General features: G+C 42.1%; 1 protein-coding gene across 3 annotated transcripts in view; it reads right to left on the reverse strand.

Moving 5' to 3' along the window:
- Window positions 1-2,879: 2,879 nt before the first annotated feature.
- The window catches only part of PRTFDC1 (phosphoribosyl transferase domain containing 1), a 108,762-nt gene continuing 88,521 nt past the window's right edge, over window positions 2,880-23,120 (reverse strand). For 2 of the 3 annotated variants that reach the window (XM_015146641.3, XM_015146640.3), the window contains 5 exons: window positions 12,678-12,695; window positions 11,206-11,288; window positions 9,639-9,685; window positions 5,646-5,722; window positions 2,880-4,156 (listed from right to left, as the gene is read on the reverse strand). In XM_015146641.3, coding sequence (XP_015002127.1) covers window positions 4,109-4,156; window positions 5,646-5,722; window positions 9,639-9,685; window positions 11,206-11,288; window positions 12,678-12,695 — 273 coding nt within the window. In that variant the 3' untranslated portion in view covers window positions 2,880-4,108. The remainder of the gene's footprint in view (window positions 4,157-5,645; window positions 5,723-9,638; window positions 9,686-11,205; window positions 11,289-12,677; window positions 12,696-23,120) is intronic. The other variant, XM_001101923.4, reaches the window with a different exon arrangement.

Genomic DNA, 23,120 nt, shown 5'->3' on the forward strand with positions numbered 1-23,120 from the left:
GTTGATTTAAATTGCTGTTTTGGAATGATTCGTTACAAAACAATCAACAACATTTATTTATTTATTTACTATTTTTTAGAGACAGGGTCTTGCTTTGTCACCCAGGCTGGAGTGCAGTGGTGTGATCATAGCTCACTGCAGCCTCGAACTCCTGGGCTCAAGCAATCTTCCCACCTCAGTCCCCTGAGTAGCTGAGACTACAGGTACATGCCACCACCCCTGGATAACTACAATGTTTTTTGTTTTTGTTTTTGTAGGAATAGGGTCTTGTTATGTTGCCCAGGTTGGTCTTAAACTCCTGGCCTCAAGTGATTATTCCACCTCAGCTTCCAAAAGACAGACGTGAGCCACCCCAAACCCCACCCCCGTCAACAAGGAATATGCTTCCTCTGGTTTATGTGGCTGTTTCTACAGCAAATAAAAGCTTGCAAGTCTCTCGCTTTTTTTTTTCCTCCCAGGTGAGTTCACAGGAATCCCCCATCTTTTAAAAGCCCTCTGGCTATGATTGTATATGTCTTCTCTTCACAGCCAGGCTTCTTGAGTGACCTTAACACCTTCCTCACTCACAGCTTACTTTCTACTCCATGCTCACTAGGCTCTGGACACAAAGGAGGTCACAGTAACTTAGTTCAGGCTTCCTTCTCCCACTTGGGCAATGGAGGGCTTCAGCGCCCCACCCTGTCTTAAAAAGCCACTTCCTCCTGGCTGAGAAATTGCAAAAACCTCTCTCTTCTGAGATCACTAGAAAGAGACACTGTTTTTAGGAAAAGGCACCCCTTCCTGAGGGCTGATACAGTCGTCAGCCAGGGTCCACGGGTTGGCAAGTGGAGTGTGGGCTCTCCTTGGCTTGATGTCTTTGCGAGGTCACCAGCAGTGCAGGCTGCACAACCTGATGCTGTAGCTGGGTTTCTGGGGTGCTCTGAGCTTTCTGGAACTTGTCCATCAACATTCCTCTCATGTGGCTCCTGGTCTCCTTGTGGATGTCTGTGGCTCATGATGCCTTGGAGGGTGGCATCTTGGGAAGCGTGCATTCCAGCCCACAGTGCTTCCCAAATTGCAGAGCCCTTGGGGGTGCTAGTACGGAGCTACTTTCCTCCTTCTTCCCACCCTGAAGCTTCCCCGTGCTCCTCAATGAAATGTGAAGAACGGCTGGCCTGTCAGCTCCACTACGCAGCACAAAGATAACCATGAATGCAGCTCTTTAGGCTGCTGTCTTAGTCTTCCTCTTAGTACCGGGTTCAGAAGCCACCATGGGTGTACAACTGGCCAAGAAACAACGCAGCCATCTCCATGCACACCCTCTTCCTATTTCTGCACACCTCCCCTCAGCAGCATGCAAAGGCCCCTCTTGAGATCCCCTTCCTCTCTTCCTGAAACTGGCTTGTTGCCAGCTCGCAAGTGTCATCTTGGGATGCAAAGGAGCTTCATGATTGCAAAGTCAGTGAAACTCCCGAATGCTAAGTTTGCCCAAATTAGACAACTGGGTGGAGAGTGTGGTTTGGGGTTTCAACTTCCTAGAACACACTACCTCTATGACGAAAGGGAGGGCATATTTCCATGACACCAGGTCTCTAGACGTGGGATAGCCTGCTTTTTCTCTCCATTGGGAAAACACAAGTTGATTTCACAGGAGGCTGGGCAAATGCCTGCCTGTGCTCTGAAAGGCTGTTTTCACAGTCTCGGAAGGCCTGAAACATGGCACACCATCTTACACGCAAAAATTACACGAGGCACGTCGGAATTTGACTATTTGTCGTTTATATCTAGAGAGTCCGTGGGTCAACAATGAGTACATTCCAGTCCCTTTAAGAAAGGACCAATTTACAATGAGGGGTTCTAATTTGTTTGGAAAATCCCAAAGTATTACTAATTATGTTGATTATAACTGAATCCAGACTTCCCAATGAAATACACACACACATACACGCACATACACACACACACGCACACACACACGCATACTCACACATTTTCCCCCTTACAAATCAGCTTTGGAACACTAAATTAATAATGGATTTGTTATTAACCAAGTAATAAGTTTTTGCATTTTTGGTTTAGAGTGAATAAACTCGATGGTATTAACTAGACAGGAGTTTTGCAAGAGAAAAGGAAATGCTATTTTTCCCAAGATGACTTTTCTTGGATATCACTGTGAAAGTATTGTCTGGTAGGAAAAAATTGCAAGCATGATTAAACTTCTTGTATATTTAGTGAATTTTCAGCATTAACCATACAAGTCCTCACAATCTTGTGAAGTAGATAAATTTCCTTTGTAATTTGAGTAAACAGACTGTCCTCAGAAAGGATACTGATGCTTACTAAAATTCAACGTTTTTAAAAAAACATTTTCATATTGCATACTTTATGGATAATTTTACACTTAAAACCAAATGTGTGCCTGGATTTTTCTAGGTCTTCTGACATAAACATGGCATTGTGAAAAAAACACTATGTTCAGAATATTAATTTTGATATTTCAAGAAATTCACCGGTCAGACACAATTAGAAATCTAAGCTTGGGTACCAATGCTTCTGTGAAACAAAGCTAGAAGAGATTCCTTTTGCTGACTTATCCCTTGGGATATTTGGGTGTGGCTTGTTTTCTTCTCTGAGCGAAACAAAGATATGCAGGAAAATCTTCTTTTACAACTAAAATTCCTTGTTCTTACAAACAAGCTTGAGGGAAAAAAAAAGCAGATCTAGCCCAGCTTAATCATTTGCTTATACTAGTGCATATATTGGATTTAATCCAAGTTAACAAAAATAAAGCCGCAGGATAGGTACATGCAGTTGTATATTTAAGCTACTGACTCACATACATTTTAATGGCTGAAAGTATTTAAAAAATATGAAGGCAGAAGAAAAACAGTAAGCAGTGATAAAACATACAAGTTTTCTTATTCTTTATTAGTTTAAAGGAAGCTAGAACCTAATAACAATACGCCACATACGGTTCAGAACCAAACAAAAGCTGCTTAGTTATTTATTTTGCATTTGCATTTTCTAGGAAGTGAGAAAAAAACAGCTCTATTGAGACTCAAGTTTATTTTCAATTAAAATCCCCATAAATTAGGAAATGTCTCATAAAATGAAGAAATTGGAAAAAAATGTTATTCAGAAAAAAACTTTCTTAAGTGTGCTTGTTTCCTGTAGCACCTTGGATTTTGTGATCAGCCTTTTAAAGATATTTTTTAAAAAATTCAACCTCTGTCTTCACGTTTAGGACAGGGCATAACGGTGTCTTTTTCTTCCATGCAAATACGAGGAAAAATTTGTACTTGCTTAGTTTCGAGCATAGAAAGCACTCGCCCCTAATTCTGCCATTTGCTCATGTCCCACATGAATAAAAGGCTACAGCTTAGAAACCAGGGCCTTGCTACTATTGTATTTTTTTCTAATTAAAATTCAGAGTATTAAACACAGTTGAGTACATCCATGCATACATGACATACCGTCATTACATACCGGAAGCTCCAATCAAGAGCCCCGAGCAAAGCTGGTTTCATAACATCATTAAGATTCATTGTACACTGCGTTTCAGAAAGGCTTTGTCAAAGCAGATAGTAATGGCCTGTCAGAAATGCACAAACAGAAATTTATATTAAATTGTCCCTTCCCTCCTTTTAAAATATGGGAATCTATTAATAGTTGCATTCCCGGTATAGGGGACGCAAGGCTTCAGTTACAAAAAGGTCCCCAGCTTCCTAATATTGTAAGCTTATTACCAAAATAAGGGTATAAAAAGTTAAGTGAAAAATATTTGAGTAACTAGGTGGGGGTATTCCTGGGAATAGTAATCAAATATAATGACTGTATCAAAACAAAGGAAGGCGGAGCTCAGGAGTGCGAAGGTAGATAGCATTGCTGAGTCACAAGGCGGAGTGTTTAATTTGGAACAAGTCAAATAAAAGCACTGCTTTCTTTCCCTTAAGAACCTTTGATACTCTTTATATTAACCTCAGAAAAGAAAGCTCTCTCATTTGAACATTTTTTTCTTTTATATCCTGCTGAGTGAAGATGCCTGGGGAGACAAACTTGACAGCTGGCTTCCCGAGAACAGGCGTAAGTATGATGTTATCTGGGACTTTAGTGGTGAGAATTCTTGTCTTTAGACTCGATATTTTTCTTTACCGTGCTCATTGATGACGCATATGTGCTGAAACAATAAAGGATTTAAACGCATCAGTTTCTTACCAAAATCTGAGACACAGAAAGTGTGATGCAGTCATAACCGAATGCCATCCTGTAATTGGCTATTGATCATTTAAATATAAATGTGTGTATTTATATGTGTGGGTAAAATCTAAAGAGACCCATTGAAATGCTTGACAAAAGGTCCTTTGTGGTTTTAGTTTGGAGCCTTATACTGAATCTGGCTCCCCAGGTCCCTAAAACCCAGAAACGCTGAGGGAGCAGCATGTTTAGCCCTGCTAGAAACTGAAGTCTCCTACTGGTAAGATGACAACTGCTTGGGTGAATGGAGAAATAACAGTGGCAAGCACAACATGGGCTCTTATTCAACCCTTTTTGGGCAACAAGCAAAGGGTTAGGAATATTTTGATTGAAAGCAACAGAAATGGGGCCAGGCTAATGTAAGCAAAAAAGGAGGATTTGGCTGGGCTCAGTGGCCCCTGTCTGTCATCCTAGCACTTTGGGAGACTGAGGTGGGAGCATGATTTGAAGCCAGGAGTTCAAGAACAGCCTGGACAGCATAGCAAGACTCCATCTCTACAAAAAGTAAAAATATTAGGCAGGCATAGTGGTGTGTGCCTGTAGTCCCAGCTACTCAGGAGGCTGAGGCGGGAGGATCTCTTGAGCCTGGGAGTTCAAGGCTGCAGTGAGCTTTAATTGCGTCACTGCACTCTAGCCTAGGTGAGACCCTGGAGCGAGACCCTGTGTCTTTAAAAGGGGGGGAGGGGAAATTTATTGGTGGAATACTGGGGTAGCTCTCAGAATCCAAGGACGAACTGGGCAATGAAGCAACTAGAAGGCAGGAACAAGGGCAGCTCCAGAGGCTTTCACCCATGGTGCTATGGATACTGTCTGGGGCACTGCTGTCCTAGTAGCTGAAATCTGAACACACTCAGTCTCTGTGACTTTTGGTTTAAGTTTCTGATTCCCAGGAGAGAGAGACTGATTGGTCCACTTTGGGTAAGTTGTCTACCTCTAGATCGTGCAGTGTTGGTCAGGGTCACACAGCTGGGGTCCACACTGGGCGTCCACGTCTGTGTGGTGAGATCATTTCCCCCAAAGAGGGAAGAGTTATGAGCTGCATGCCCCTGTAATTGAAACCTGCTAGAGTTCAAGCACTGACACAAATCAGTGTATAGAATATTGGCTATTGTTATGGTTGGTTGAGCACAGTCAATGACTATGGAGAAGAATCAGTGTCAAACCATAGTTCTGCTTTTAGCTTCCTATTTCTTTAGTATGAAATAGAGATAATCATAATTTGCCTCCATCATCCTGATACCTACCCTGCAGAATAGTAGTGGGAGTTAATTGGGAGTATGGATGAAATGTGCTCACCATACTCCTGACATAGAAGATAATCAATAGAAGACATCACGAACACGTATTCAATACATTTCTAAATTGTTAAGTTCTTATAAAAAGGGGGTTAGGAATTTGCATGCAAGACTTACATTCAGATCTCTGAAGTATTCATTGTAATCTAAGGCATATCCCACCACAAATAAGTTTGGAATCTCAAATCCAGCATCTTAGCAGAGAGAGAAAGAGGAAAAAAAAAAAAGGAACAAAATTTAGATTATATAAATGCAAGTCACCATATGCTGCTGTCGGCACTCAAACTCGAGGACCTTTCATTGAGGCAGGAGGGAGTGAGAAACGGTGAGCAATGCACAGGATAAGCCCAAGAGGGACCTGGACCAGAAGGACTACTCGGGAGGAAGGAGGCAAGGCAAACAAGCCAACCTACAATGAAGAATGACTGATCTAGCATGCAGAGTTGAGAAATGGCTCAGGAAGCCCAGTGCCTAACAAGAAATATGCATAATTGAGTCACGTGGCCCTGGTGTTCTAAAGCAAGCAATATGCAGTGATACGATGCCAAAGGAAACATTCTCAATAACACAAAGGAAAGTTCAAGCAGAAGGCGTTACGATGCTGCATTATGTGAACAGGTGTGTGGGCCACAGCAACTGGAAAGCAATTCTCCCACTGTACTCAGTGTCTCGGCTGTTTAAAGGGCTGGAAAGCAAAAGCCAGGACACAAGATGAAAGGCAACAGGATTGTTCAACTTGAGGAAGAGAATGTGGAGGTTGCGTTAATGCTGGTCTTTGGGTTTGTGATGCAGAGGATATTAATGAGCTCTCTATTGAGGGCAGAATGAGAGGAAGTGGATTTAAGCACAGTGCAAGGTACTTATGATAAGCAAAAGAATAATTCATTGAAAAGATGATGATTTTTTATCAGAAAGGATTCTTTTTTTTTTTTTGTCTGAGATCGAGTCTCGCTGTGTCACCTAGGCTGGAGTGCAGTGGTACGATCTTGGCTTACTGCAACCTCCACCTCCAGGGTTCACGCAATTCTCCTGGGTTCATTTTCCCGAGTAGCTGGGAAGACAGATGTGCGCCACTATGCCTGGCTAATTTTTGTAGTTTTAATAGAGATGGGGTTTCACCATGTTAGCCAGGCTGGTCTCGAACTCCTGACCTCAAGTGATCCATCCGCCTCAGTCTCCTAAAGTGCTGGGATTACAGGCATGGGCCATTGAACCTGGCTATTTTTTGAGAAAGGGTCTCACTTTGTCGTCCAGGCAGAGGTGCAGTGGTGTGATCACGGCTCACTGCAGCCTCTACCTCCACAGGCTCAGGTGATCCTCTCACCTCAGCCTCCTGAGTAGCTGGGACTACAGGCATGCACAACTACGCCTGGCTGATACTTATTGGAGAGAATTCTTAAGGAACAGACAATAGCTCTCCTTCTTCAGAGGTCTTGAAACAGAATAAAGGTGCACGGTCCAATGATTTTCAATTTTTTTTCAGTGTTTTGGAAACTTACAAGTTTGTTTATTACAGTAATATAGGTGAGAGATTTATTTGCTTACTTTTAATGAAACTGTACTTGGGTATAGCCAGTGGGCTTATAGCCCAGGCAAAGTTGTTTCCACAGTGACTGTGACCAACGATGCTTTCACAAGAAAACAACTGGTTCCTGCTCACAGACAGGACTGGAGGTACTTATTTTCTAGGGGGTTACATTATGGAGTCCCTTGCTAGGAAAATAAGTACTGGAGGTGAGGGGCTTATTTACTAGGGGGGTGCATTATGCAGTCCCTTGCTAGGAAGCCTGCTTGATTCCTCCAAACTGCAGAGTTTCTTGAAAAAAAGAATCAGAGAGGAGAAGTGAGAGCAGAAGAGGTCAGCAGTTACACTGAGCATAAAAGAATCAATCAGGAGAAAGGAACACAAAGTACAAAGCCTCATAAATCCAGAGAGAAAGAAGGAACAGAGATTCTGAGCTAGCTAAAAGAATATGAAGGTGGGCGTGCGCCTGCAGTCCCAGCTATTCAGGAGGCTGAGGCAGGAAGATCACTTGAGGCCAGGAGTTCGAGACCAGCCTAGGCAACAAAGTGAGATCCCATCTCAAAAAGAAAAAAAAGGTGGGGTGCAGTGGCTCACGCCTGTAATCCCAGCACTTTGGGAGGCTTAGGTGGGTGGATCACCTGAGATCAGGAGTCCAAGACTGGCCTGGCCAACATGGCGAAACCCTGTCTCTACTAAAAATACAAAAATTAGCCAGGCGTGGTGGCATGTGCCTGTAGTCCCAGTTACTTGGGAGGCTGAGGCAGGAGAATCACTTGAACCTGGGAGGCAGAGGTTGCAGTGAGCCGAGATCGTGCCACTGCACTGGGTGACAGAGTCAGATTCCGTCTCAAAATAATAATAATAATAATAATAATAATAATAATAATAAGAGCAAATCCCAAGAAACCCTGTTTGTAACCAGCGCTGTAATAATGACTTGACAGGGAGCAATGCAATCCTTCCATCAGGCAGGGCAACTCACACTGAGAAAATGAGAGCCCAAAGCCTATTTAGAAGGCCAAACCTTGAGATGTCATAGAATAAAAGGATGATGGTTCAGCAGGACAGTCATGAATCAGAGTGACCTATCCTTAACTGGTAAATGAGGGCAGCTCCTACACTTACATTTGCCATAGCAGATGTTACTTGCAGATGTAGTGGAAGAGTCAGGGCACTGACTGAAACCAGATTGCCTGGGCTTAATACTGGTCTGACACTCACAGCTACATGACTTTGGCAAGCTATTTAAGCTTGCTGTGCTTGATTTCCTCATCTGTAAAATGGGTATAATAACAACTCCTACCTTTAGAGAGCTATTGTGAGGATGAAAGGAGCTAATCTCTGTATAGCTCTTAGAACAGTGCGTGGCACATCACAACCTCTTCCTAGTGTTAGCTGCTATTATTTTATTGCTGTTATTATAAGTGATATAAGAAATTTGTCATTAATCGGATATGTTTGAAGTGAATGTTTTTCAACTTCAGTTAAAATCTTATCTATACAGTGAGTATCCTGTACTATTTTGTTAGACAATTTCTGCTAAGTAACCTCAAGCAACCTTCACTACATCCAGATTATACCTTTGATACTAGTAATAGATGGGAACATGCAATTGGGTCTCTCTGCCCAGAACTGACATGGTCTAGAGTTAACACATCCAGCACAGGAATGAAACTTGTTTTTAGAATGTAGAGTCACTGGCTAAATGTCGCTGGCATGTCACCCATCCATACTGTGCTTGTCATTCGCTAATGTTTGTTCAGCTTGCTGAAGAGAACTGTAGCCAAATTATCCCAGGGACTTTGGAGCAAATGTAAGTTATAAAAATCAAGCTGAAGGCTGCCTATGCAAGTGAAAAAAATTCGCCTCTAGTGTTAGAATAATAAATAATCAGGCTGCATGTTTATCCTTCCTGGAGTTAGAACTAGGCTTATTGTTAGGAGAAGGGAGGAGTGTACTCAACGAGGAAGCCCTACAGAACACACATCTGAAGTCACGCGTGAAGATGGTATCTAGAGATACCTGCTCTGCTAATTCTCTGTGTTTCGGAGCTTTGGTTTGGAGGTGATGGGGAGCTGTCTTAGATTTCCCCGTCTGTGCATTACAATTCAGGCTTGCTAAAGGTCACCATTGTGCATTGTCTGGTAATAGTTCCGGATGATGGCATGAGACTCCCTTTAAACCTCCATAGCACCTCTCCTTGTCTGACTGGTGAGAACAGAGGCCAAGGCAGGGATCCTAAGTGTCTGAGTTAGTCCGGTGGGATCAGGTCTTCCTCTACTCCCTGAAACTTTTCAGCTGACTTCTCTGTAGTTAAGGTGCTGTGTGAAACATACAAATAAAAATACCCAATGCACGGAATAGAGTTCCTGTGAAAGACGCAAATTACAACATTGAAGACCCTCATTTTAAAGGGTTCTGTTTTCCCTATCAAGGTGGGGGAGACCATGAGGAATCTGTGGGACTATCAGCCCTACACAGTTTCAACTCCACTTGCAGTGCTGTCAAATAGGAAATCAAAGATTCTTAAACATAAAATGAAACACCACAAGCACAAAACAAACAAAAAACTAAAAATCACTTACAGTCAGGTCTAAAGCCGTCACTTCTGGGTGTTCTCTTCACCAACAAACTACCATTAAAAAAGACATGCTTTAGTGAACCCAATCAAATCTCTATGAATTGTAAATAGAATCAAGCATCATTAAAAGATGTAGTTGAAATACATATTTTGCTACTATGGCACTATATAGACGGTTCTGGATAAAAAGAAGACAGCAGGTCAGGCACAGTGCCTACATCTGTAATCCCAGTGCTTTGGGAGTACAACGTGGGAGGATCACTTGAGCCCAGAGGTTCAAGACCAACCTGGGCAACATAGCGAGACCCCTGTCTCTACAAAAAAATAAAAAATTTAGCTGGGTGTGGTGGCACCTGCCTGTAGTCCCAGCTACTTGGGAGGCTGAGGTGGGAGGATTGTTTTAGCCCAGGAGTTGAAGGCTGCAGTGAGCCATGACTGCACTACTGCACTCCAGCCTAGGTGACAGAGTGAGACCCTGTCCCAAAAAATAGATAAAATATAAAAAACTTTTAAAAAAGGTAGCTGTCAGTCAGGCATGGTAGCTCATGCTTATAATTCCAGCACTTTAGGAGGCCAAGAAGGGCAGATCACTTGAGCTCATAAGTTTGAGACCAGCCTGGCCAACATGGTGAAACCGCATCTTTACTAAAAATACAAAAATTAGCTGGGCATGGTGGTATGCATCCGTAGTCTCAGCTTCATGGGAGTCTGAGGCAAGAGAATCACTTGAACTCAGGAGGCTGAGGTTGCAGTAAGCTGAGACTGCACCACTGCACTCCAGTCTGGGTGACAGAGCAAGACTCCATCTCAAACAAAAAAACAAACAAACAAAAAATAGGGGGTAGCTGTACCTAGCTACTCAGGAGGTTGAGGTGGGAGGATCACTTGAGCCCAGAAGTTTGAGGCTGCAGTATGTTATGATCACACTACTGTGATCATAGAGCAAGACCCTGTCTCTTGCTCTAAAAAAGGTCTGGGTGCAGTGGCTCATGCCTGTAATCCTAGCACTTGCGGGGGGCTGAGGCAGGCAGATCACTTGAGGTCAGGAGTTCAGACCATCCTGGCCAACATGGTGAAACCCTAGCTCATCTCTGCTAAAAATACAAAACATTAGCTAGGCACGGTGGTGGGCGCCTGTAGTCCCAGCTACTTGGGAAGCTGAGGCATGAGAATTGTTCGAACTCAGAGGGCAGAGGTTGCAGTGAGCTGAGATTGTGCCACTGCACTTCAGCCTGGGCGACAGAGAAAGGCTGTGTCTCAACACAAACAAACAAAAAAATGAAGGGAGAAGAGCAATTGCACGGGGGCTCATCCAGCTGCTCCTGGAAACAGCTAATGGAGGCTCAGTAAAGAGGAACTCAGAAACATGGCGAAGCACGTCTTCTTCCCTTTCTTCTCTCAGGCTAGCAGTCAAGGGCTGCTTTTCAGTGTGGTCAAACTGTAATACCCCAGGGGAAAAGGTCACTAGATTGGAATATATTATACTGTTTGGAAAGAGCATCCTGTGTTAGCATACCTTTTGGGCTTGCTTGGAAAACCAGAAATCACTATGCTATGAATGTCCAACTCACCTGGCTACCTTAACCATGTTGGGCTTGTATTTCTCTATATTGCTGAGTAGTGCTTTCATGGTCCTCCCAGTTCCGACGACATCCTTTGCAGAAAGGACAGATAAATTCAACAAAGTGCATCTGAACAGCACAACAGACTTTTCATCCAGGGCGATACTCCTGATTAATAATGCATCGTAATTAAAAATGCCATACAATTTGGAGCCAAAGGAGGAGGAGGAGTGGGTTATGTTTTATCTAGACAGGCACTTCCTTCTGGAAGCTGAGTTTTGGGGAATCTACCGGAGACTCTTTCCTCCTTGAATCCTTTAGCTGTGTTGAAGGGCCAAATTTAGCCTTTGGACAGCATGTGGGACTCCTCATTGAGTACATTTGGACTCGCGTATGCACATTCAAGGACTAAATTTGGCCCTGAGGTTATGTAACACAATACAAGGCACATGAATTTTCATGGATATGTACATCTGAATACACTGAATGGATAAATGCCTCCCCCTCATCCTCCCCCACTCAATAGGGCATTCTATGGCTGGGAAGTGAGAGGTGTCTGGACAGCAGCTGGTGACAGCCTGTGAATTCTGAGGGTCCACGGCTGCAGTGAGCTCGGGCTCATCTCCGCTGATGAGCTGCTGCACAATTAGAGGAGAATGGGCAGCCGCGATTTATTGTCCTAAGGACAGGAATCAGCTGTCACGAGCTGATTATCAAAACAACAGGTCTGAATGTAACCAGGCTTGGGCAATTCATTTGGTGAGAGGGTCTGCTCCATGGGTTATACTGAGCAAGAACTCCAGATACACATGGCACACACAGGCAATTGTGTAACAAAAGGTTGAAAATAGCTCCCCTGAATTTTTTGCTGTTTGATGAGACGAGCGTGCTCCTGAAGGAAACGTGGCCATTTGCTGTATTAGTCCACTACTGCCGTAGGGATCCCACGTTCTCTTTTTTAACAGAAAAACAAACGTAAAACAAAACAAAACAAAACCAAAAAAACCCAAAACCATAGCTTTCCCCATAGCTCACCATTTTTAATTGATTGTGTTTATGATTTTGATGCTGAAAATATTTGAGAATTCTCAAAATCGTCAGAGGTCCTTAGCAAAAACACTGAATTCAGGGCAAACAGAGTTCTAACCTTGGTTTCATTGTGAAATGAATTTGGTTCGGTGAGCTAGTTTCCTCTTCTTTAAACTTGTCTGATTCACAAAGAAGCATAAGAATCAACACAGAGATACGTGGAACTGGATACACAAAAAGGACAAAGTCGTCCACAAATATTGTTGCCAAGCTCTTATTCTACATTATTTGAAATCAGGGATGCTATTTGGCCCGTATTCATTAAATTTGGAGAGCATGCACCCAGTGGGAGCTCAAGAAATCCTTGGTCAATTTGATAACAAGGTGTGCAGTTTAAAACTCACCATTAGAGTTTTTCAACCTCCAAGTATGGAAAGGAAATGCCAGCTTACCTCAACAATGAGAACATTCTGAAATAAACAAAACCCGTATTTTAGAATGCGATGCCAATCTGACTCACAGGATACATACACATTTTTTTGCTTATAGTTAGAATTTCACAATTTGCTCAGACAGTCCTTCCCCATCCATCTAATTCAAAGGACTAGAGGTGATCTAGGTTTTCCAGATTCATTTTAACAGGTCCTCCGGCATTAGTTGGTGATGCAATGTTAGTATCTATATTTAGGTTAGAAACAAGCTTATGTTAGACCTGTCTGACGAGCTCTCCATAAAGTCATCCCTTCTCAGTAATTCTGCCAAGGGCCTCCCACCCCCACCTGGGAGGCAAAGCCTGTTAAAGAGTTTCCCAGGAAAACAATGCAACATGAACCGCATCACTAACGGAGATTGTGCTTGGTAAATGCATCATGGGTTCAGCTGTGACAGCCTTCCTCTTGCACGACCACCAAAATCCCTGGGGACTCAGGATTTCCTCTTGGATTGCCAACCTAGATGAAGACAGTAGGATAGAGAAAGGACTGGGAGGTGCCTGGTGTGTATTTTTAGTGAGATGGTTAGATTCCTTGCAACAAGGTCTCAAGGCATTCCTCTACCTCTTCCCTAAGCACACTGTGATATGGTTTGGATTTGTGTCCCTGCCCAAATATGCTGAAACGTAATCCTCAGCGCTAGAGGCGGGGCCTGGTGGGAGGTGACTGGATCAGGGGGGTGGGTCTCATGAATGGTTTAGCATCACGTCCCTTGGTGGTGGTGTCCTGATAGTGAGTTGCCCTGAAATCTGGTTGTTTAAAGGTGTAGGACACCTCCCCCTCTTTCTCTTGCTCCATGTCTGTCTTCAGACATGTGAAGTGCTGCTCTCCCTTTGCCTCTGCTATAATTTTTTTTTTTTTTTGAAACAGCATCCCACTCTGTCACCCAGGCTGCAGTGCAGTGGTGCGATCTCCGCTCACTGTAACCTCCGCTTCCCGGGTTCAAGCGATCCTCCCACCTCACCTTCCCACATGGCTGGGATTACAGGTGTGCACCACCACGCCTGGCTAATTTTTGTATTTTCAGTAGAGATGGAGTTTTACCATGTTGGCCAGGCTGGTCTCAAACTTAGGAGCTCAAGTGATCTGCCCTTCTTGGCCTCCCAAAGTGCTGGGATTACAGGCACGAGCCGCCACACCCGGCTGCCTTCTGCCATAATTTTAAGTTTCCTGAAGCCTCCCCAGAAGCAGAACAGATGCCAGCGTCATGCTTCCTATACAGCCTGCGGAACTGAGAGCCACCTACACCTTTTCTCTTGATAAATTACCCAGTCTCAGGTATTTCTTTATATCAGTGTGAGGAAGGACTAATACACGATGATTGTACTACATTTTAATTTCTTGTTTGATATGTCTTCCCCACTACATTCTAATCGCCATGAGGTGGGGATCATGTTTGTCTCGATTCCTACCATATTGCCAGAAACTAGCATAATGCCTGCATATAAGTGCTCAATAATTATTTGTTGAATAAAGCAATAACAACTAATTAAACTTATTACTGAGTTAAAACTGACCGATTAATTGGATTAGGAGTGACATGTCAATGCTGCCCCACCAAATTAAAATATGACTGTGTTAATATGCCATCCCAATTTACTAAATGGTGAGACTATTCTTTCAATGTAATGGTGTTTTTCTTTCTTTAGATGACTTTACATTTATCTCTATGATTTATACAATACTTTAAGAATCATGACCCGGCACAGTGGCTCACGCCTGTAATCCCAGCACTTTGGGAGGCCGAGGTGGGTGGATCACCTGAGGTCAGGAGTTCGAGACCAGCCTGGCCAACTTGGTGAAACCCCGTCTCTACTAAAATATACAAAAATTAGCTGGGTGTGGTGGTAGGTGCCTGTAATCCTAGCTACTCAGGAGGCTGAGGCGGGAGAATCACTTGAACCTGGGAGGTGGAGGTTGCAGTGAACCAAGATTGCGCCACTGCACTCCAGCCTGGGTGACAGGTAAGACTCCATCTCAAAAGAAAAAAAAAATCAGATCAAATACTACACATTAGATAACTTACTTATGTTTAATGCAAGATTTAATTAATAAAAATGTTAACCACCCACCCACCAAACCAGCCAACCAACAACTCTGTTAACTTTGCACCATATGTCAAATGCATTCTTATGTGAAAATATCTTCTTGGAAGTGTTTTTCTGTCAGGTATGACATTTTTATTCATTAAATCCATTGAAAATCTTAATTTTACCATGGAAATACATAAGATTATTTTGTCTATTTTTGAAGCAAGGCACCATTCTTTCAATATATTTTAGTATATTGAAACCCCTTCTGTAACAAAAACTACAAGAGTCATGCTGCCAGGGAAGTCCCCTTGGTATTTTGAACACAAGTTGCTATAATCTTAATGGCCAATTTGCAGTAGTTGCTTGAGATGTGCATTTTTAGTTTGATTGAGGCTTACCAATCAGACCTATAAACCAACCAGAATACTTGGAGAATGTTGTGATTCATTTAATTTTCTGGCTCACAATCTCTTTTTGTTTCAACTTTATAAAGAAAAACCTTTCTAAAATGTGTTAGTCTGCATTCCTGCCTAATTAAGTAGAGTGCATGTATTGAATGTAATTAAACATTTTTTTGATAGTACAGAACCTTGCAATACAATAGAGTCATCTTTGAAAAGATTTGCTTCAATTCTAAGATATAGTGGTAGGTGGGAAGTAGGATTTGGATGAATAATGATATTGAGAGACACTGTCACAATTATTCAAATACATTTTCAAATCAATGTAATGCATACACATGTTTAAAATAGTTTGAGGCCAGGCGCTGTGGCTCACACCTGTAATCCCGGCACTCTGGGAGGCCAAGGCAGGCAAATCATCTGAGGTCAGGAGTTTGAGACCAGCCTGACCAGTATCTTGAAACCCCTTCTGTACCAAAAAATATAAAAATTAGCTGGGCATGGTGGCGCATGCCTGTAGTCCTAGCCACTTGGGAAGCTGAGGCAGGAGAATTGCCTGAACCTGGGAGGTAAAGGTTGCGGTAAGCTGAGATGGCACCACTGCACTCCAGCCTGGGCAACAGAGTAAGACTCCATCTCAAAAAAAAAAAAAAAAAAAAAAAAAAAAAATCAAGTAGATTGAAAGGTTTTTAAAAGAAAAACATCCCTCTATCACTTCACCTCTGTTCACTTCCAATTTTGTTTCCCAGAGACAGTCACTTTTAACTCTTTTAGCTGTTTTTCTGATTGTTACTTTTTTATTTCTAAAAAATAGATTTTGTCACGTTTCATATAGCTATTTCTGTACTTAAAAACATATTTAAATCATTTATTGACTTTCAGGTTGCTTGTTTCTTAAAAAGGGTTTAAGTATAAATGCATATTTTTAAATTTTCTTTTTCTTTTTTAGAGACAGGATCTCGATCACAGCTCCCTGTAACCTTGAACTCCCAGCCTCAAGTGATCCTCCCTTCTCAGCCTCCCAGAGTGCTAGGATTACAGGTGTGAGCCACTGTGTCCAGCCGTGTAGTCATTCTTATCATAGAAAGTACATATATTTCCTTATGTATAAATATATACCTGTCAAAGAAAGTTTCTACTTTCTATAATATATAAATATAAAACATTATAGAATGCTTGAAAACCAGAAAAGTCTAAAGACTTCCTAAATTTTTGATACATGCTTAACTGTTTAAAGTATTTAAAAATATTTCTGTGCTTTAAAATAGATGAAAGCTATTATAGCATTCTTTATTATGTATAGCCAAAATATTATAACATCCAACAAAAATGATGGTAATTTGTTAACATCATATAAAGCCTACTATATATTCAAATTTCCCCAGTTTTCCTAAAAATGGCCTTTGTAGCTGGTTTGTCCAACCTATACCATGGATTGGATCTTTCTCTTTTAATTTAGAACAGTCTCTTTTGCTGTATAGGCATACCTTGTTTTTTACACTTCTCTTTTTTTTTTTTTGTAATAAAGTCTTACTCTATTGCCCAGGCTGGAGTGCAATGGCACGATCTTGGCTCACTGCAACCTCTGCCTCCTGGGTTCAAGCGATTCTATTGCCTCAGCCTCCCGAGTAGCTGGGATTATAGGCATCCGCCTCCATGCCCTGGTATTTTTTTTGTGTTTTTAGTAGAGAAGGGGTTTCACCCTGTTGGCCAGGCTGGTCTTGAACTCCTGACCTCAGGTGATCCACCCGCTTGGCCTCCCAAAGTGCTGGGATTACAGGCGTGAGTCACTGTGCCCCACCTAGACTGACTCTTTTTAGGGACTAATGCAGTTGGTGACTTTAAGTTGAAGCCAATGCTCAATTACCATTCCAAAAATGCTAGGGTGCTTAAGAATGATGTGAAATTGACTTTGCCTGTGTTCTATAAATGGAGCAGCAAAGCCTGTTTATACAGGCACATCTGCTTACAGCATGGTTTATTGAAATGAATATTTTATGGCCACTCTTGAGACCTACTGTGCAGAAAACAAGATTCCTTTCAAAATACTATGCTCATTAACAATCTACCTGGTCACCCAAGAGCTCTGATGAAGATGTTTACAAGGAGATTATTTTCATGCCTGCTAACACAACATCCATTTTGCAGCCCATAGAGTCATTTAGACTTTCAAGTCTTATTATTTAAGAAATAGATTTTGTAAGGTGATAGCTGCCCATAGATAGTGATTCCTCTGATGGATCTGGGTAAAGTAAATTGAAAACCTGAAGATCCACCATTCTAGATGCTATTCAGAGCATTCATCAACCATGAGTGGAGATCAAAATATCAACATGAATAGGGGTTTGGAAGAAGTGATTCCAACCCTCATGCCTGACTTTGAGGGGCTGAAGGTTTCAGTGGAGAGGCCGAGGGTGGTGGCTGCTGCAGGTAATCCTAGCACTTTGGGAGGCCGAGGTGGGCGGATTGCTTGAGCTTAGTAGTTTGAGACCAGCTTGGGCAACATGGCAAAACCCTGTCTCTACAAAAACTGAGGTGGGAGGATCACCTGAGCCCGGGGAGGTTGAGGCTGCGGTGAGCCATGTCTATGCCACTGCACACCAGCCTGGGCGGCAGAGCGACAACTTGTCTCAAAACAACAACAACAACAAAAAAGACTTTCATGGAGGAAGTACCTGCGGATGTGGTGGCAATAGCAAGAGAACCTAATTAGAAGTGGAGCCTGAAGATGTGACTGAATTGCTGTAATCTGATGATCAAACTTGAACAGATAAGGAGTTGCTTCTTATGGATGAGCAAAGAAAGTGGTTTCTTGAGATGGAATTTACTCCTGGCGAAGATGCCATGAACATTGTTGAAATGACAACAAAGGGCTTAAAATATTATATAGACTTAGTGATAAAGCAGTAGCACGGCTGGAGAGGATTAACTTCAATTTTGAAAGAAGTTCTACTGTGGGTAAAATGCTATCAAACAGCATCACCATCTGCAGAGAAATCTTTCATGAAAGGAAGAGTCAATCTAAGCAGCAAACTTCATTATTGTCTTGTTTTAAGAAATTGCAACAGCCACCCCAACCTTCTGAAGCACCCACCAGCCTGATGAGTCAGCAGCCATCAACATCGTGGCAAGATCTCTCCTCCAGCAAAAAGATGATGACTCACTGAAGGCTCGGATGATCATTAGCATTTTTTTTAGCAATGAAGTATTTTTTCATTAAGTTATGTGGCTTATTTTTTAGACATAATGTTATTGCACACTTAGTAGACTACCATGCAGTATAAACATAAGTTTCATACGCACTGAAAAAACAAAAAATTTGTGTGGCTCTCTTTATAGTGGTGGTCTGAAACCAAATCCACAATAACTCTGAGATATGGCTGTGCCTAAGATTAGGTAAAAGAGCTAAGGAGCCAAAATTATTTATCTTTATATAATCAATATATAACATGAAGGCTGGGTGTGATGGCTCACATCTGTAATCCCAGCACTTTGGGAAGCCAAGGCGGGCAGATTGCTTGAGGCCAGGAGTTCGAGAACATCCTAGCCAAGATGGTGAAACTCTGTCTCTACTACAAATATAAAAGTTAGCCAGGCATGGTGGCGCATGCCTGTAGTCCCAGCTACTTGAGAGGCTGAGGCTCAAGAATTGCTTGAACCTGGGAGGTGGAGGTTGCAGTGAGCTGAGATTGTGCCACTGCACTCCAGCCTGGGTGACAGAGTGAGACTCTGTCTCAACAAAACAAAACAGAACAACAAAAGAAATACTTGTGTAGTGAATCAACAATTTTGACTTCATTTCTTTCACTTTCTCTAGTTCATTATATTTCTGATTCATCCCCTCCATTTTTCCTTAACAATCTGCAATTCCTCCTTAACCAAGCTGTCATCAATGTCTATTGCTTTTAATTTTGCACTAAGCAATTTCCTAAAACTCGCGTTTTTTGAGTGGGCAACTTCTTTTCTCAGTACACACTGTGCCTCCTACACACTTCCAATCTGATAACTCTGATCACTGCATCTGAGATGTTTGCCAGTTACTGTCTTAGTCATCTCATCACACCTAGCTCATTTCCTCCCAGAAAGCCAGTAAAATCTGCAGCCTAGGAGCTGCAGGCAAAAACTCTATGAGGAATCTCTGGAGTGTGCTTTCTTTGCTGTTGCATGATTCTGATCAAAACTAATCACAAGGGGTTTCCTAACAAAAAAGAAAAAGAAAGGAAGAAAGAAGAAAAGAAGGGAGGAAAGAATTGCACAAATCGGCATGATGTTCTTAAGTAGGTTATTCCTACTTCTAGCATTTTAGAGCACACAGTGATTTGCACACCACACTGTCTCATCTGCAGCGGTGTAGTTTGGTGGCTGTGGTCACACTAATCAAGAGTAATGGCAGCAGTGACAATGAGCTGTAATGTGGATGTGGAGAATGAGCAGGAATGTGAATATAAACCCCATGGAAAAGGGAATGTAGTTTAGCATTTCATTTTATGTGATAAATTCACAAAATTTCCAGAATCATCAGTCAGTGAGTCTTTCCATTATTGTTCTCAGCTTAGTCAGATGCAATAAAAAAAGAATGATTTAAACAGTTAAGGCAGCCAAGGGGGAACTTTTGGCAGGTTCTGATGCTTCATTCTGGCATTTAATTAGAATCTTAGGCTGGGTACAGTGGTTCACTCCTGTAATCCCAGCACTTTGGGAGGCTGAGGAGGGTGGATCACTTGAGGTCAGGAGTTCGAGACCAGCCTGACCAACATGGTGAAACCCCATCTCTTCTAAAACATACAAAAATTAGCTGGGTGTGGTGGTGCACTCCTGTAATCCCAGCCACTCAGGAGGCTGAGGCAGGAGAACCGCTTGAAACTGGGAGGTGGCGGTTGCAGTGAGCTGAGATCATACCACTGCACTCCAGCCTGGGAGACAGAGCAAGATTCTGCCTCAAAAAAAAAAAAAGAAAAAAGAAAAACTTATTTGAGGGCAGATTTGAGGGGCATGTCTCCCAAAATCTTGGGCTTAAACCTGCACATCTGTGTTTCCATGTTGCCAGATTTGTGTCTGTTTCCATGCATTTTGTTTTATTCCACCCTTTCAGAGGTTTCTCGTGAATATGAATAAAATCTTGCTTTAATAGATACACACATTTTATGAAGTGCCAGTATTAAATCAACTTTGGAAAAAAAAATCAGTCAGAGAGTACATTGTGTAGACAGCTTAAACACACCAAATAAAATGCTTTTAACGTCATGAACTGAAGAGGCCATTTAACTTGATCATTGAGGGCTCACTTTATTCAACAGCAATGACCTATTTAGAACCATGACTCAGACAGCTTCCCGTGTGAGCTTCCTTTCCTTGGAAGAAAAGAAAGAGAGAGAGAGAGAGAAAGAGAGAGAGAGAGAGAAAGAAAAGGAGAGAAAGGAAGAGAGAGAAAGGAATTTAATAAAAAGCAAAAAAAAGAAAAGAAAAAAGAAAAAGAGAGAAAGAAAGATAACAAAAAAAGAAAGAAAAAAAAGAAAGGTAGTTTCTCGGGGTTCAAAGCAAAACATTTTTTATTTAAAAAAAGGAAAGAAAGGGAGAAAGAAATGGAAGAAAGAAAGAAAAGAAAGCCAGAGATAGAGGGAGGGAGGGAGGGAGAGAGAGAGAGAGAGAGAGAGAGGGTGGGGTGGCTGTGTAGCGTCTCCTTTTCTTCTAAATATTTTAATCCCATGTCTTCAAGGGCTCCAGAAGTACTATACAGTTATGTTCATAATGCCTCTAACTCACATCATGACAAGATTATGTAGGTGAGCCATGTCCTCATGTTTTACAGAGTTCTTTCATACACAAATTTAATTTTAAAAAATCCTTTCTAGCCCTCCCTCCTTCATTTAACTCTGTCACGTCTCCTTTTGATGCCAGGATTCCTTCTCTTCCACCCTAACTTGGCTCCTGTAGTTCAAGTGCTCCTGCAGGCTCCGCCCACCCCGCCTCCAAACTGCTCTCTCCCCTCTTTCAGCCCTTCTTCCCTCTTGTCAGTTTCATTTTCCTGAAACACAGCTCCATGATGTCATCTCTGCTCAAATACTTTTGTGTCTCTTGTTTGCTTTGCTGAGCAAGTTCAACTCTTCATTGGGACTTTCAATGTATTCTACACACCAAACCCCGTGTTTTCGTTTTTTTTTTTTTTTCTACTTCTTTCCCGTTTTTGATTAATTTCCTTCAGTCATGCTGGTCCACTCCTGTCCAGTGATCTTACTCTTTTCCCACTTACCCCATTCCGTATTTTTATTTTTAGTAAGTATTATTCTTGTTGTAGGCTTTGTGGAATTTTCTTCGAAGCTGTCACCTATTTATGAAGGATTAGGGCTAATTATTAGTGGGGGATAGGTTGTGGTATTGTATTAAATTTTGGTGGGGTTTTTGTGGGTTTAATTTTTTTTTTTTTTGAGACAGGGTCTTGCTCTGTTGCCCAGGCTAGAGTGTAGTGGCATAATCTTGGCTTACTGCAACCTGTGCCTCCCAGGTTAAAGTGAGTCTCCTGCCTCAGCTGGGATTAGAGGTGTGTGCCATCACATCTGGCTAATTTTTGTATTTTTAGTAGAGACCAGGGTCTTGCCATGTTGGCCAGGCTGATCTCAAACTCCTGACCTCAAGTGATCCACCCGCCTCAGTCTCCCAAACTGCTGGGATTATAGGCGTGAGCTACTGTGCCTGGCTGGCTTAATGGTTTTTGAAATTTATTTGGAGGGAATGATTGTTGGTTTTGGGTAGATGACAGTGATAGCTACGGAGGAGTACCCTGGGGCTTGGGGATCAAGTGTTGCCACGGGGGACCCTTCCCCTCTCTTCTGTGTTAGTCACAAACCCTTCTATTCCAGGCAAAAGCTCACCCTCCCCTCTCTAAGACTATCTGAATCCTAAGGAACCCTTCATTCTTTGGATTTCATTAAACCCAAGGAAAGAGTCTTGTGTGGAAAGATGTATGGGACTCTTCTTAGAGTGCCAAGCATTAAATAAGAGAAGGTGTATTCCTGGGAACAAACTCCTGGCAGAGTAATAACATGATGATAAATGTACTTTAAATGTAAGTTTACTGAATGACTGACAAATTCTATTACGACTACAGGAGAAAGGAGAAGTCACTGCAGCCTCAACCTCCTGAGCCCAAGTGATCCACTCGCCTTAGCCTCCTGAGTAGCTGGGACTACAGGCATGCACGACCATGCCTGGCTAAATTTTAAATTTCTTTTGTAGAGACGCAGTCTCACTATGTTGCCCAGGCTGGTCTCAAACTCCTGGCCTCAACAATCCTTTCATCCAGTGGAGATATTTATTGCAGTTTCAGACTTTCTTCTACACCCATTAAAACAAGTACCCACTAATTGTTGGGTGCCTTTTCCTTTTACATTTTTTTCCAGCTAGTGTATATTCTGCATGATGGAAAGATTTTGGAGAGCCTCTAAAATATATTTATAAAATCTTGCCAATTCTTATTTTTTAAATTTTATTTTTTCATTGATACACAATGTTTTATGTATTTATGGAGTTACATGCACAGAATATGTAATGAGCAGGTCAGGGTATTTGGGGGAGCCACTGCCTTGACCGTCTATCATTTCTATGTGTTGGGAACATTTCAAGTCTTCTAGCTACTTTGAAATATACAACACATTGCTGTTAACCATGGTCACTCTACATTGCCATTGAATAGCATGTCTTATTTGTTCTATCTAACTTAATTGATAACCTTTCATGGAGAGGCTGAATGAAGAATGAATGAACAGGGTGGGTCATATGAAGGCCTTTATCTTTTTTTTTTTTCGATCTTACTCACATATTGTATTTTATTTCTTATGAAAACGGCTACCCAAAGAAGTCATTGTAGCAGCCTACTATTCTAAGGCAGCAACTATAACTTAAATGCTAACAAACTCACTCCATAAGACCTAAAACCCTTCCCCAGGGCTGTAATGGGTATTTAAGTTTCCCAA

Source organism: Macaca mulatta, chromosome 9, assembly GCF_049350105.2.
Source record: "Macaca mulatta isolate MMU2019108-1 chromosome 9, T2T-MMU8v2.0, whole genome shotgun sequence".
Taxonomy (NCBI): Eukaryota; Metazoa; Chordata; class Mammalia; order Primates; family Cercopithecidae; genus Macaca; species Macaca mulatta.